At 48.5% G+C, this 13,173-nt stretch overlaps 2 protein-coding genes and 1 non-coding gene across 3 annotated transcripts in view; all 3 read left to right on the top strand.

Annotated features, from left to right (window-relative positions):
* Nucleotides 1–13,173, top strand: part of LOC135805535 (regulator of telomere elongation helicase 1-like) — a 56,165-nt gene that overhangs the window by 26,340 nt on the left and 16,652 nt on the right. The window contains exon 25 of the mRNA XM_065319584.1: nt 7,046–7,169. Coding sequence (XP_065175656.1) covers nt 7,046–7,169 — 124 coding nt within the window. The remainder of the gene's footprint in view (nt 1–7,045; nt 7,170–13,173) is intronic.
* On the top strand, nt 3,706–5,450 carry LOC135805538 (probable endonuclease 4). The gene has a single exon (XM_065319588.1). The coding sequence runs from the start codon at nt 3,777–3,779 to the stop codon at nt 4,782–4,784; it is 1,008 nt and encodes a 335-aa protein (XP_065175660.1). The 5' UTR covers nt 3,706–3,776; the 3' UTR covers nt 4,785–5,450.
* Trnaa-ugc (transfer RNA alanine (anticodon UGC)) lies at nt 12,983–13,054 on the top strand. The gene has a single exon. It is a non-coding gene; the product is annotated as a tRNA-Ala (tRNA).

The raw sequence follows: 13,173 nt of genomic DNA, 5'->3' as shown, positions 1-13,173 counted from the left end.
GTCTCAACTCCGTTGCAGTTGCTTTCTGGATCCAATTGTCGATGACATCGCATGTCTGCCTATCTGGCTCTTGTGGCTGCAACGAGACTCGTTGAGGAGCATCGATGCTACTGGCTACTGCCAGAGGAGCACTGATGCTGCTGGCTGTTGGCAGTGGAGCACTGACGCTGCTGGCTGCTGGCAGTGGAGCACTGACGCTGCTGGCTGCTCGCAGTGGAGCACTGACGCTGCTGGCTGCTCGCAGTGGAGCACTGACGCTGCTGGCTGCTGGCAGTGGAGCACTGACGCTGCTGGCTGCTCGCAGTGGAGCACTGACGCTGCTGGCTGCTGGCAGTGGAGCACTGACGCTGCTGGCTGCTGGCAGTGGAGCACTGACGCTGCTGGCTGCTGGCAGTGGAGCACTAATGCTGGTGGTTGCAGGAAGAGGACCTGCACCGCTGCTGCTGGCTGCCTTGTGACCTGGTGTGACACTGGGTGTCGAGGTGTTGCCCCAGTCCCTAAACAGCAGTTCGATCTCCATATCTGTGAATTCAGGGAACACCTCAGTTAAGGGCACCGAATCAGGCTGTGCGGTGTTGGCCTTTCCGGTGCTGCTGTGCGCTCCTTCGCTTCTCTTCTTCCCATCTAGTATGTGAGACATGGTTCTCTCTTGTGCTGTTGTCGGCCGCGTGTAAGATGCCAGGCTGTTGGAGTTGCGGTGGCCAGTCAATGCCATTATTTGACGCTGCTCAATACCCTCACCAGACAACATCGACACAACGGTAGCGCGTAGACAGTGGTTAGTGTATATCTGTGTCAATTGGGCGGCCTTGGAAATGTCGGGCATCATGTTACCGAGAGTAGTCTTGCCGAGAGGCGAGTTGCAAAACCATACTTTTTCTTTGGTGGCATAATTCTGCTTCGCTCTTTGGAAAAGAGCAGGACAGTCCGGGTGTAGGTGTTCCATCATCATCCGCAATGACAGCAGTTGGGCTTGGTCCGTTATCTTTCCAGCACCGGCGTCGCGACGAGCAGATCCGCGCCCGCCTTGGTAATTTTTGTAGCGAAGTCCGCGGAGAGGCGAGCGAAATCGCCATGGGCATCGGTGCCAAATTCAACATCGGCCTTAGTTATCTTGCGCTGCACCTCGCGACCACGGAGGCCCAGATGGAGTGTTGTGAAAAACCAAACATGTCTGGTCAGATTCTCTGCAGTTTTGCTTCTGTCGAAGAAGTAAGATATCTTGTCCATATCAATGTCTGTGATGGGATCTTTGTGCTGGACAGGATTGCTGTGGCCCTCACGTTTGTTCCTTTTCAGCACGCCATCTAGAACATCGTTCGATTTCTGAAACTCAACGTCAGTGTGTACGTTGAATTGTCGGTCGTGGCATGTCAATTGCCGCTGGATGGCAGCCCGGAAACCATGGTACCCTGGCTCTTGGTAATAGCCGCCGTCTTTCCGTCTCATTGAAATGTAACAACGGCAGAGCACATTGTTCAGCTCCTTCCGGCTGCAGTCCCGCAGGTCGCATTTCAGATTGTTGTCCTTGAGACATTTTTCGAACATAGACAGCCACGTGGATGTCGTGTCCTTCGTGGACTTGGGAACCCTGGAGGTCAAAATTTCCGCAACATCAGCGTCAGAGGCGGACAAAAATCTCTTCTTTGCAGCAGGCTCCATAATCAACAGTGTACCGGATTCGCACGGGAATGTCAAACAAATTAATAAACCACCAAGCACACTGGAAGAGAACGCATTGACTGAACTAAGTTGCTGGTGTCTGTTGTGTCCGTCCTGCGACAAGGTGAAGAAGAACGTGGGTCAAGAGGGACCTTTGATGGGGAGTAAAGTGCAATAGTCATGGTTAAAACCGGGTCTACATGTAGATTGGGCATGCCTGTAGACATGATGTCATGCTCAATTCTGTTCATTGATGGAATATACATACAAGTACTGTGATGTAAGGTAGCAAATGTGGCTACATGTAGTAAGCAATCCAGTATTCTATGATCTAGCATGGTAACAAGTTCTTCGCCAGGTAATGGCGGTAAATGTTGACAACAGGTTTGTACGTGTGTCAGTGAAGGAGTGTCGAAAGTAAACAGCTACAACCTGAGAACAATTCAAAACACTCTTCTTCTTCACCAAATTAAAAAAAGCAGCCCTAGGTGGTATCGCGCTTACAGTTTACGCAAGTGTAAACCTGACCATGAATCAAGCGCGCGCGGGCGCAGGCCTCGGCGCTACGCGCCTTGGCCTGCGCCCTTGGCCGTACGCATGAGCTTTGGCAATTCTGCAACTACTTCTTCTTGGGAAAGAAAAGGAAAGCAAGAGACTTCGTTCACCTGAGCCTTCATCAAGGCCAAGAAAATTGTTGAAAAAAATGGCAAGAGATCCGTCCACCACGTCCCCGACCTCCACCCCTAGGTGGTATCGCGCTTATATACAGTTCGCAAGTGAAACCTGACCATGAATCAAGGCCAAGGGCGCAGGCCAAGGCGCGTAGCGCCGAGGCCTGCGCCCGCGGCCGTACGCATGGGCTTTGGCAATTCTGCAACTACTTCTTCTGAAAAAAATGGCAAGAGATCCGTCCACCACGTCCCCGACCTCCACCCCTAGGTGGTGTCGCGCTTATATACAGTTTCAAAGAATGCCAGTGAAAACATGACCATGACTCCGATGAGCGTACGGCCAGGCAGGCGCTAGGCCCAAGCCAAGGCCCGGGCGCTGGCCAAGGCGCGTAGCACAGTAGATCTACGCACGAGGCCTTCATGTACTGATGTAAGCGAAAACTGATAAGATCATCGCGTGTCAGCAAAGGAGTGATAGTGTAGCCACCACGTCCCCGACCAACCTACTTGTTCTTGAGCATTGAGCAAAGAAAAAAGGCAACAGGTCTAGCCACCACGTACCCAACATCCACCCTATGTCAGTATGTGATATCGAGCTTAAGTTATACTATAATATACGTCTACCATGGTCTACGCGGCTCAAAGGATGTAAGTGAAAACCTGAAACACGATCATAGAGTTCTGGCAGGACTTTCCGCCTTCATCAAGGCCTCGTGCGCACGGCCGCGGGCGCAGGCCTCGGCGCTACGCGCCTTGGCCTGCGCCCTTGGCCGTATCATTAGGGAGGTTTCGCTCTACGTAATTACGTATGAAAATCCGTATGTCGTACGCGCCGGGGAGCGAGGGCAACTTTCATACGTAAATCTGTCTACGGATTTCCGTAGGAAAGCTCTTTCCTACGTTGGGTCCTCCGTAGGACTTTTTGAAATATTTTTCGCATTTTCCGCATTTGTCCATGGCAACATTCAAGCCGCGCGAAACACAAGGTACACACACCGTACACCACGTGCAAAATATAATGGAAAACGCGGTCTCGGTTCATGGTGCATACGGTGGGCGCATGCAGCCAACGCATCTCCAAAGCAACAACGCACGTTGAGCAGTCGTGGAGAAATCACGTAGAGCGAAACCCAACAGCTCTGATTTTTACGTATGAAAATTCCGTGCAGTTCATACGTTATTTTCATACGTAATTCCGTAGAGCGAAACCTCCCTATTATGTATGCACTCGGCCTTGATTCAGCCATAAAGTCCTGCCAGAACTCTATGATTGTCTGCATCCGAACATGTTCGAACATGTTGCGTTCGTCTTTTCTTTCGTAGATCTATGGCGGGAAAATTCGCACGTGTTTGTTCATTGTCATTGATCGTCGTCATCGTCGTGAACGAAGAGTTTTCAAGTTATTTTTATAGCTTTCATGATTGATTTCTTGGAACACGAAGATGCCAAGGAAGACGAGGCGCTCTGCTCGTCAGGAAAATGACAGTGATGATGAAAAACCAGCGAAACGCGCAAAGACCTCAACAGCAGCGGCTAAAAGTGAGGTGATTCCAAAGTCCGACGAAATTGCTTCTCCAAAGAATGTCGAGGAAAATAAAGAAGGCAAGTCGATGCTAAAGTTTGTTGGTGCACAAACGTCAATAGCTGGAGGAATCCAGAATGCCGTGACTCAAGCAGTGGAGATGGGTGCTACTGCGTTCGCTCTATTCCTAAGATCGCAGAGGACGTGGAAATGTAAACCTCTAGAAGAAACCTCGGCTGATCTGTTCAAAGAGGCCTGCGCGGAGCACGGGTTTTCCCCGAAGCACATCTTACCGCACGGCTCGTACCTGCTCAATCTAGGCTCCCCGGACGCTGAGACGCTCCGCAAAAGCAGAGAAGGTTTCCTGGACGAAATGCAACGCTGTGAGAAGCTTGGCCTATGCCTGTATAACTTTCACCCCGGCTCGTCATGCGGCAAGACGACTGCTGAGGAGTGTTGCCAAACAGTGGCGGAAAGCATCAACGGTGTGTTGAGCCAGACGAGCGGCGTAACAGCAGTGATAGAGAACATGGCTGGCCAGGGGAATACTGTCGGTGGACGCTTTGAGGAGATCCGTGACATCATCGCAGGGGTCGAGGACAAGAGTCGTGTCGGTGTCTGCATTGATACATGCCATGCATTTGCTGCTGGATTTGATATTCGCAAGAAGGAAGGATTTGATAAGGTGCTGAATGATTTTGACCAGATCGTTGGTCTAAAGTATTTGAAAGGCATGCATTTGAACGACTCCAAGGGTGAGCTTGGCTGTCACCTGGACAGACACGAAAACATTGGTAAAGGCAAGATTGGTATCGGTGCTTTTCAGTTCATCATGAACGACCCACGTCTCAACGACATTCCGCTAATACTGGAAACGCCGATGGGTGTTAGCGACGCTGACGAGGTGAAGCTGCTCTTCTCCTTCTGACCTGCAAATGTGGTGACGGTAGTGTGTGCTCAGCAATAGTCTGACGCTGTGTTTCTTCACGCCGGCGCTTTCATTACTGACGAGCAGATTTAATGGTGCTTTACCGTTGCATATACTTCTACTTTCCAATTCTCGTAGGGTACAGTTCAAGGTGGTCCTCCATCAGTGAATAGTTTCATCCTGATGTCATCAAGGGAAACTGTACAGATTTTACATGTTTAACAGTGCTGGGTTGACCTTACAACCCAACCCCAATGCATACATTGCTCCACCCGCATCAAAGCTGGCCCATATCTTGATATCTGTGTACTTGATAGCCCTTCTCATAGTCTCGTTTGAACTCGGAAATTACAAAAATGTTCAATTGATTGTAGCTGCATGTTGATCTAGTCCGGGACTTCACCAAGAATATGAGACGCATAGCAAGATGCTGACATAGTTTTATTCTCTCACGCTGTATCCATCACATAATTATCATCCATGTAGTTTGACCCTGTATGCTGAATCGCTGGACGATTTTGTGTTCCTCTCCGTTATGAATATCATATACTTTGCAGTCTTTGCCGAAGCACACCTGAGCAGGGTAATTGTGTTTGCTCATTTTTTACGTACATGTACATATCACACTGCATGCTGATCTGTGTTCCGCCATATGGAGTTTTCAAATCACGTAGCTGCCCATGCCAACTCGAAACGCGGCAGTGTACGACCGGGTCGACCTGGGGAGAGAGTCATAAATTTGTACCCTAATCCACTTACGGAGCACCTACGTTATCAGAGCCCTGCTTTCCGTAAGTGGAGTGCAAACCCGCGAATTCACGGGGTTTTTCCCGCCCACTAGCTGTTTGCATGCCTACCTGAGATTACGGATGCATGTGGGCTCGAGTTCCACGTATAATCTGCCTACTACGAGGAGAAAGGTGAGAGCATTTGCGCAAAGGCTCTCACTTTTCTGATCACCATGAACACCGTATGGTGGGTTGCAGTGCTCACCCGTAATCTGGGCCTCTCGGCAACGTCGGGATCTGCCATGTACCTTGCATTGCAGCACCCACCGTGACCATGTGAGTTTGCTCTAACCCTCACCCGTGACCACACGATTCCTAACATTTGTGTATAGCCGCCTTATGACAGCTGGGGTACTGGCACACGGTAGTTGCAGGCGACATACCTGCCGAAGCAATCTATTCTCGGTCTCGCGGGACATTCTTTTCCCAAAACAACATTTGCTGGACCCATGGCGGCTTCGGCTATTTCCAGTTCAGCCGTTTCAACCTCAGGGCTCAGCTAAAGAGCAGTGAGCAAAAGGACCTAATCTCACTGAACACACAAGCAACCAAGTGCATGTACGTGTAAGCAGTAATACAGTCTGCTGGACCATGGCTCCACCAGACGTACTGTGGCATTGTGCGATGTCATCCGCCTTTGGCTTTGGCAAGGCACGGGCATAAAGAATAATCTGATGGCATTATTGGCCATGTAAGAATATCTATCTAGGTTGGGATTATCTGCCCGGACTTGATTCTTGACACAGAAGTTTATGAGTAATTATGACGGCTAAAAGAATGCACTTGTGAGGTTATGGGACTGGCTCTGGTCATTTATCTCTCTTCATGTCTGTACAGTGCGTATCGGTTATAGTGTGGTTGTATACAAGAATATACTGCCTACAAGAATGAACACTCATTTTTCATAATCATAACACATATTTTATGTGTATATTTATTCTTACAAGCAGTATTATCGCATAGTAGAATATATCGGCCCTAAGAATGGATTTTATGCAGCAAAATATGCCAGATTAGTGCAAAGTGTATCGCCTGTAGTAATAACATCTGTGCTCTGTGCATACTCAATACAATAATATTCAACACAAAAAGAGAGTTATATCCAAGGGAGCATTGGAGAATCACTTTTTCTGTCCAGTCGGACTCTTTCTTCCGACTTCTCTCGTATCTGCTGCTCCGCAGTCTAGTCGCCTAGCACGACCGGTCGACCGCGAGTCTGATCCGTGTGTATCATGTGTACGTGTCCACATGCCAAACGTGCGCGCAATGCGCGCATGCGCATATGATTATGTCACACGTGCATATGATATGTCACACGTGCATTATGATATGTCACACGTGATTTATCGTGTGTAAGAAATATCGGCAATACGAATCAAATGTCGTTTTTCAAACACCCACGCTATAACCGATACCTACTGTATCTTCATGTCTGTATCTTCTGTTCCCTTTGGTGTTCATGTTGTTCTGTAGGTTTGCCAAAGCTGATGTACAGGGCCAGCTTCCCAGATGGGTTCGACCACACACTCGCATGTTCAATGTCTTCAGCCATCTTGCCCGAGAACTTCCCAAGTTCTTTTCAGGAGCAGAGCGACTTGTAAGTTGCTAATGATTATGATTGTATGTGTGCACCAGGTCTGCATAGGATATCGGAGGTTTTCTTGGAAATTTAGTGCGCATGTGTCTACTTTCTCCATGCTCTTCCGCCTGCACAACCGATCATGAGGATTGATGTTGCATGGCTGACAGAAAAGAATTGGTTCTCTTGGACTTTCTGGCCCACTGCGGAAGATTCCAAGTCAGTGCAGAGGTTCTATTCACCCGACCCCATAGGTTGCCGTTGCATATAAATTGGAGGAGCCTCAGCGAACTCCGATTGGAGTTCTACGAGTCTCCTCGTAACATTCTTGATCACTGTGCATGCACAGTGGTAATCATTCTAATAGGAGATATTCTGTACGTAGTAGTCTCAGATCCGCGTTTCAAAACTTGTACCCAAAATAATTACCAAACCGGCGTACCCAGTAGTACCCTGTACGTTAGCTATGGTGCAATACCTGCCGGCACAACCCGCCGACCAGGCAACACTTCCTCAGTCTTTCAAAGGTAAAAGATACACCCAAATTTGCCTGCCCGCCTGGGAGGGCGTGGAGGTTGCACAGTGATCATGAATGTTACGAGGAGACTCGTAGAACTCCAATTGGAGTTCACTGAGGCTCCTCCAATTTATATTTCTACTTCGCTCCTCTCCACATTCATGATCACTGTGCATGCACATAACATGCACAGTGATAATCGTTCTAATAGGAGACTTCAAAGCACCCAGGGCAGGACAAATCGTGTACACCCACCCAGCACAAGATCGTTATGACACTAGGGAAATATGAACTTGATCATAATACCGTATTTTTCGGAGTATAGTGCGCACTTTAGATGTGCTATTTTAGGCCCTAAATCGCAGGTGCGCACTATGCTCCGAATATGAAATGCATGTACTTCAATGATACAAAGGTGCGCACTATACTCCGAAAAATACGGTAATCAAAAGAGAAAACCACATAGTCAATCTATGCTTGACACAGAAGGTAAACTACTCAAAAGCGCTGAAGCAACAGCAGATGACGGCAGCTGCGAGGACCGTCTATGATAATGTTTATTAAAGGAAGACAGTGTTGACCAATCACCAGCCCGCAACACTGCCTCCAATGGAGCCAACATGTCCTTGGCAGCTGAAGCTGACGCCCCACGGATACTATGGGAGCCAAACTTGCTGGTATCGATACCAGCGTCCTTCATTACGGAACGCACCCATCTTGCCACTGTGTCCACAGAAACCGGCTGATGAGGTGCAACATAACTAACAAGCAGCTGATTGCTAGAACGGATAGCATTTGTAGCCATAATGTAATCTCGCAACAAAGGCGCAGCACCCAAAGGATCAGAATCAGACAATGCAGGCAGAGAGATGACAAAATACGGACATTGCCGAGCAACCTTTAGGTTATGAAACACAAACAAGTATGTGGCTGAATCTAGAAACTGAACATTGACATTGATGTGTTTAAGGGACATGGACTTCAAATCCTGACTATCGACCTTCCAGCCCTGCAGATGCAACAGCAAACTCTTCGCATCCCAAAAAACTGGATACTTTGGTACAGGCTTTACGTAAATTTCTTACACCCAACATAAAACGGCGAACAATGGGATGCTCCTCTAAGCTATTTCCCTCGAACGCAAAAGTGGAAGCAATTGCACTGCGAGCCACATTTATGTAAGAATACGAATAGTCGTCATTGTACATTGCGCACAAGAAGCTAATCAATGAGCTTACAGAGGGACTGCTGTAATCAAGCCTCTGCTTGTCGCAAAACTGCATCCAGCGGCGGAAGAGCGATGCGTACGAGCCCGCCGTTGATGACTTCCAGCTGGCCGCAATGATGTGGATGGCTTCTGGTGAAATTCCTCTTGCAAGGAGGGCATCCTGGACAACTTGCAAGCGATTAGGCGCATCTGTGGAAGAAGAGGATGAGTCTGAGACGGCTGCACGGGACACCTGAGCAGGGAGCGGAGAGGTGGGAGCAGAACGGGCACATCCACCAATAGCTCACACAAATGGACAAACCAAGGTTGGCTGGGCCAATATGGACATATTAGGGTAACCGACCCACTCTCATATTCCAGCTTCGAGAGAACACGGTTAAACAAATTTAAGGGTGGGAAGGCATAGCCAAAGACATTTTCCCATGAGATGGACAGAGCATTGACCCAGATGCCCCAGGGTCAGGCTTCCAGGAATAATAGAGAGGAAGTTTATTGTTAAGCCTGGAAGCAAACAAGTCAATATCAGGGTGACCAAAGACATAACAAAGTGACACAAACACATCTGGGTCGAGGCTCCATTCCACATTGCGATTATAATCCCTAGATAGAGTATCTGCCATGGTATTGTCAACACCCGCAATATGAACTGCTTTGATGTCAATGTGCTGTTGGATGCACCACTCCCAAATAGTCTTGCTGATGTCGTTCATCACAGAGCAGTGGCAACCCCCATATCTGTTGACATACGAGATAGCCGAGGTATTATCGCAGTTGGTACGCACCTCTGATGACAATACCCTCTCCAGACAAATCAGGGCAAACCTAATAGCTGTAAGCTCAAGAATATTGATGTGCTATTCAGCCTCTTCTTTCGACCAATGGCCTGAACACACTGATCTAGGACTTTCCCCGAACGAATAAGCACAGTGCCCCACCCGGATTTACTTGCATCAGTAAACAAATCATCCGAGCAGTTGCTAAAGCCCAGTATGTCACTGATAGACCTACCATTGGCGGACACAGCATTGTCACACCACCATAACAAATCAGCTCTACAGGGATTAGACAGAGTAACCAAACGGTCATAACTGTGGGTTTGATCCAAACACTGAGTTTTAAACATTTCAAGGCCACGGTAATGCAACTGTCCATGAACAACAGCCATAAAACTAGACACAATAGTACCAATGACTTGAGCTAGCTTTCGAATGGACACTCGGTCTGTCACTAGCAGGTCCTGACACGACCTTACTAATCGAGTGAGCTTGTCACTTGGAAGCGATACTGTCATATTGATGCTATCAATCACAAAGTCAAGGTGTTGAATTGTAGTAGAGGGCATCATAGATGAGTTCTCCAAGTTCACTGTAAAGCCCAAGCTTTCTAACAGTGACTGTGCATAGGCTGTCTGTTGGTGAAGAACCAGTGCATTCTATAATACCAAACAAAGAATCATCTATGTAATACGAAGAGTTAATACCGTCTTTACGCAATGAGGGAAAGATTGGCTTCATCACCTTTGTGAAAATATACGGTGCCGGACTTAAACCAAAGCAGAGACATTGAAACTCATACAGCTCACCACCCCAACTAAAGCGAAGAAATTTCCGAAAACTACTCGCAATAGGTAGAGAGAAATATGCATCCGACAAATCCAAGGATGTTAAGAACATACCCGGCTGAACTGAGGGAAGAAATGAAAGCAGGTGCTCCATCTTGAAGTGTGGGGCGAGAAGAAATTGATTAAGCTTCTTCAGATTAATAATGGGACGCATACCCCCTGATTTTTTAGGGATGACAAATATACTTGAGACAAACTGCCCAGGAACCGGATCTACCGGCAAGATAGTACCTTTCAACAGAAGTTTCTCTATCTCCGCATCCACCAGAGCATGGTCTGCACCCGACATCGGAATATCCCGTGGGTACCCTTCTAAGCTGGGAGTAGAAATAAACTTCAACTGTATCCCCCGTACCGATTGAAGAACAAAGGGATCATTTGTGGTATCAGTCCACTGATCATAGCACAGGGCCGTACGGCCTACAGAACATACCTGTTTGCTCATGAATTGCGTCTCTCCGGGGCATGGTAAGAGCTGCGCCTGTCTGCAGCCTGGTACGGCTTCGCCATGTATGGCTTCTTCGATTGAAATCGAGCCGACTGTCCCTTCCATGGGGCGGGAGACCCCTTCCAGTTTAACCCAGGTTTCGGGTTTGGTACGTGGTGTTGCTCTTGACCCGGAGGTCGAGGTCGGTGGTACGGGTGATACCGCTGCTGTGGGGCCATGGATCTCGATAACTTCGACGCATCATCGATCTCCTTCACCGCCTCTTGGATGTGGTCCCCAAACAGGAATTTTGTAACTGGCACTGTTGGCCCACATAGGGATTGATACCGCCGTTTGATACCAGACTTGAGCAAGTCTCTCCTTCTATGGGACATGCCCAAGAAGCCATTGCCGAGGACTGCTATGGCCGTGGTCAGCTGTTTGCCTGCCACCTCCGTATTCTTAGACAGCAATGCCTCGCGGGCAACCACTATGGCCGACAAACTGCGAGACATTAGGCCCTGCAAATACTGCATTCGGGAATCTGACAACCGTTGCCATTTCGACAGTTCTCGCCATATGCATGGATTGACCTGAGGTACCGTCAGGGACTCACAGTTGGAGGGTTGTTTAAGCGACCTCCTTAACTCTACGAACTTTTCTCGTTGAATCTTCTTCGTGGTGCACCTTGTCACATACTCTGCCAAAGACGGTATTACAGTAGGACCTGCCTCATCCTCGCCCTCGAAGAGCACATCCCAGTCCTTGTCGCCGTCCAAGTCCAAAGGGTCATCTGGCTCTTCGAATTCTCGAAACGGAGAGGATTCACCCTCAGGCAAAACCTTTGCCTCTGCCAAGATACTGGCAACCGTCTGAGATTCTGTATGCAATGAAGCATCATCACTGAGTCCGCTGGGCTCCATGACAGGCAATGCCGCAGCAGAGGCCATGAATGTATCAGGCAAACGTGAGGCCCTTGCAGTATTAGTGGTAACTTGACCACCTGCAGCAACTGGCAGACTAGAGGCCAGATTCGAGGATACATGATTTTGTGCTGGTAGACTAGAGACCAGATCAGACTGTTGAGGCCGACTAGAGGCCATATTTGACTCGACTGCCATAAGCGGTGTTGCTGCCGAACCATACGTTACACTGCACGTGGCATCACCACTACGCAACGTATAGGGAACGCTGTTAGAACTGCCGTAACTGGCACCACACAGAGTCGTACTACCGAGGTACGGTCTTGCCTCCAACCACGATGTTTGTGGAGCAGAACTGTTGGACTGAGTCGAAGCCTGTTCAAACCTGGACATGAAACTCTCCATCGAGGCAAACATTTTGTCCACTGAGGTTTCCAGCTTCTCGAAACGTTCCATCGATACCGACCTTGGTCTACTGACTGATTTGCTGACAACCGCTACTGATTTCTTACCCCTAAGCACACTACCTGAAGTTGCCACATCTGATTGGACTTCGCTAGGCCTGGACTCCACGCCCGACACAGCACGAGTCACCTCTTCTCTACTGTCTAGCAAACCTTCGGTCACAATTACAGGCCGCCCCGATCCCACAGGGCCGGGAGGAGCCCCTGATGACATCTCAATCTTTGTTCACAGAAACTACAAAAAACACGGACCTGACACTACCAACGCAAAGAAAGAAGTGTTGCCTGGTCGGCGGGTTGTGCCGGCAGGTATTGCACCGTAGGTAGCGTACAGGGTACTACTGAGTACGCCTGTTCGGTAATTATTTTGGGTACAAGTTTTGAAGCGCGGATCTGAGACTACTACGTACAGAATATCTTCTATTAGAACGATTGTCACTGAGCATGTTATGTGCATGCACAGTGATCATGAATGTGGAGAGGAGTGAAGTAGAAACACTCTTGGAGTCGGCATGTACTTTTGCTCAGGGAGTCGTAAAATAGTATTTTACGACTCCCTGCTTTTGCTACTGTGGGGGACGCAGCACAGTAATTTCTAACATTTTCAATTTTATGATCTTGATGTATTTCCACACTGAATTTTGTGTCTGTGGGGGTTTAGCTCAGTGGTAGAGCGCTCGCTTTGCATGCGAGAGGCCGTGGGTTCGAACCCCACATCCTCCAATTTTTTGTTCTTTTTCAATACAATATAATGCAGTCAGTGATCACACGAGGCACTCCGTCAAGCTGCTGAGTGCTTACTAGCATTTTTTTTCTTCCTTGTTGCTTCTTTTTGTGTTTTG

The sequence above is a fragment of the Sycon ciliatum genome, chromosome 1 (assembly GCF_964019385.1).
Source record: "Sycon ciliatum chromosome 1, ocSycCili1.1, whole genome shotgun sequence".
Taxonomy (NCBI): domain Eukaryota; kingdom Metazoa; phylum Porifera; class Calcarea; order Leucosolenida; family Sycettidae; genus Sycon; species Sycon ciliatum.
Note: the sequence above shows the minus strand (reverse complement) of the source record. Positions and strands in the feature narration are given on the sequence as shown.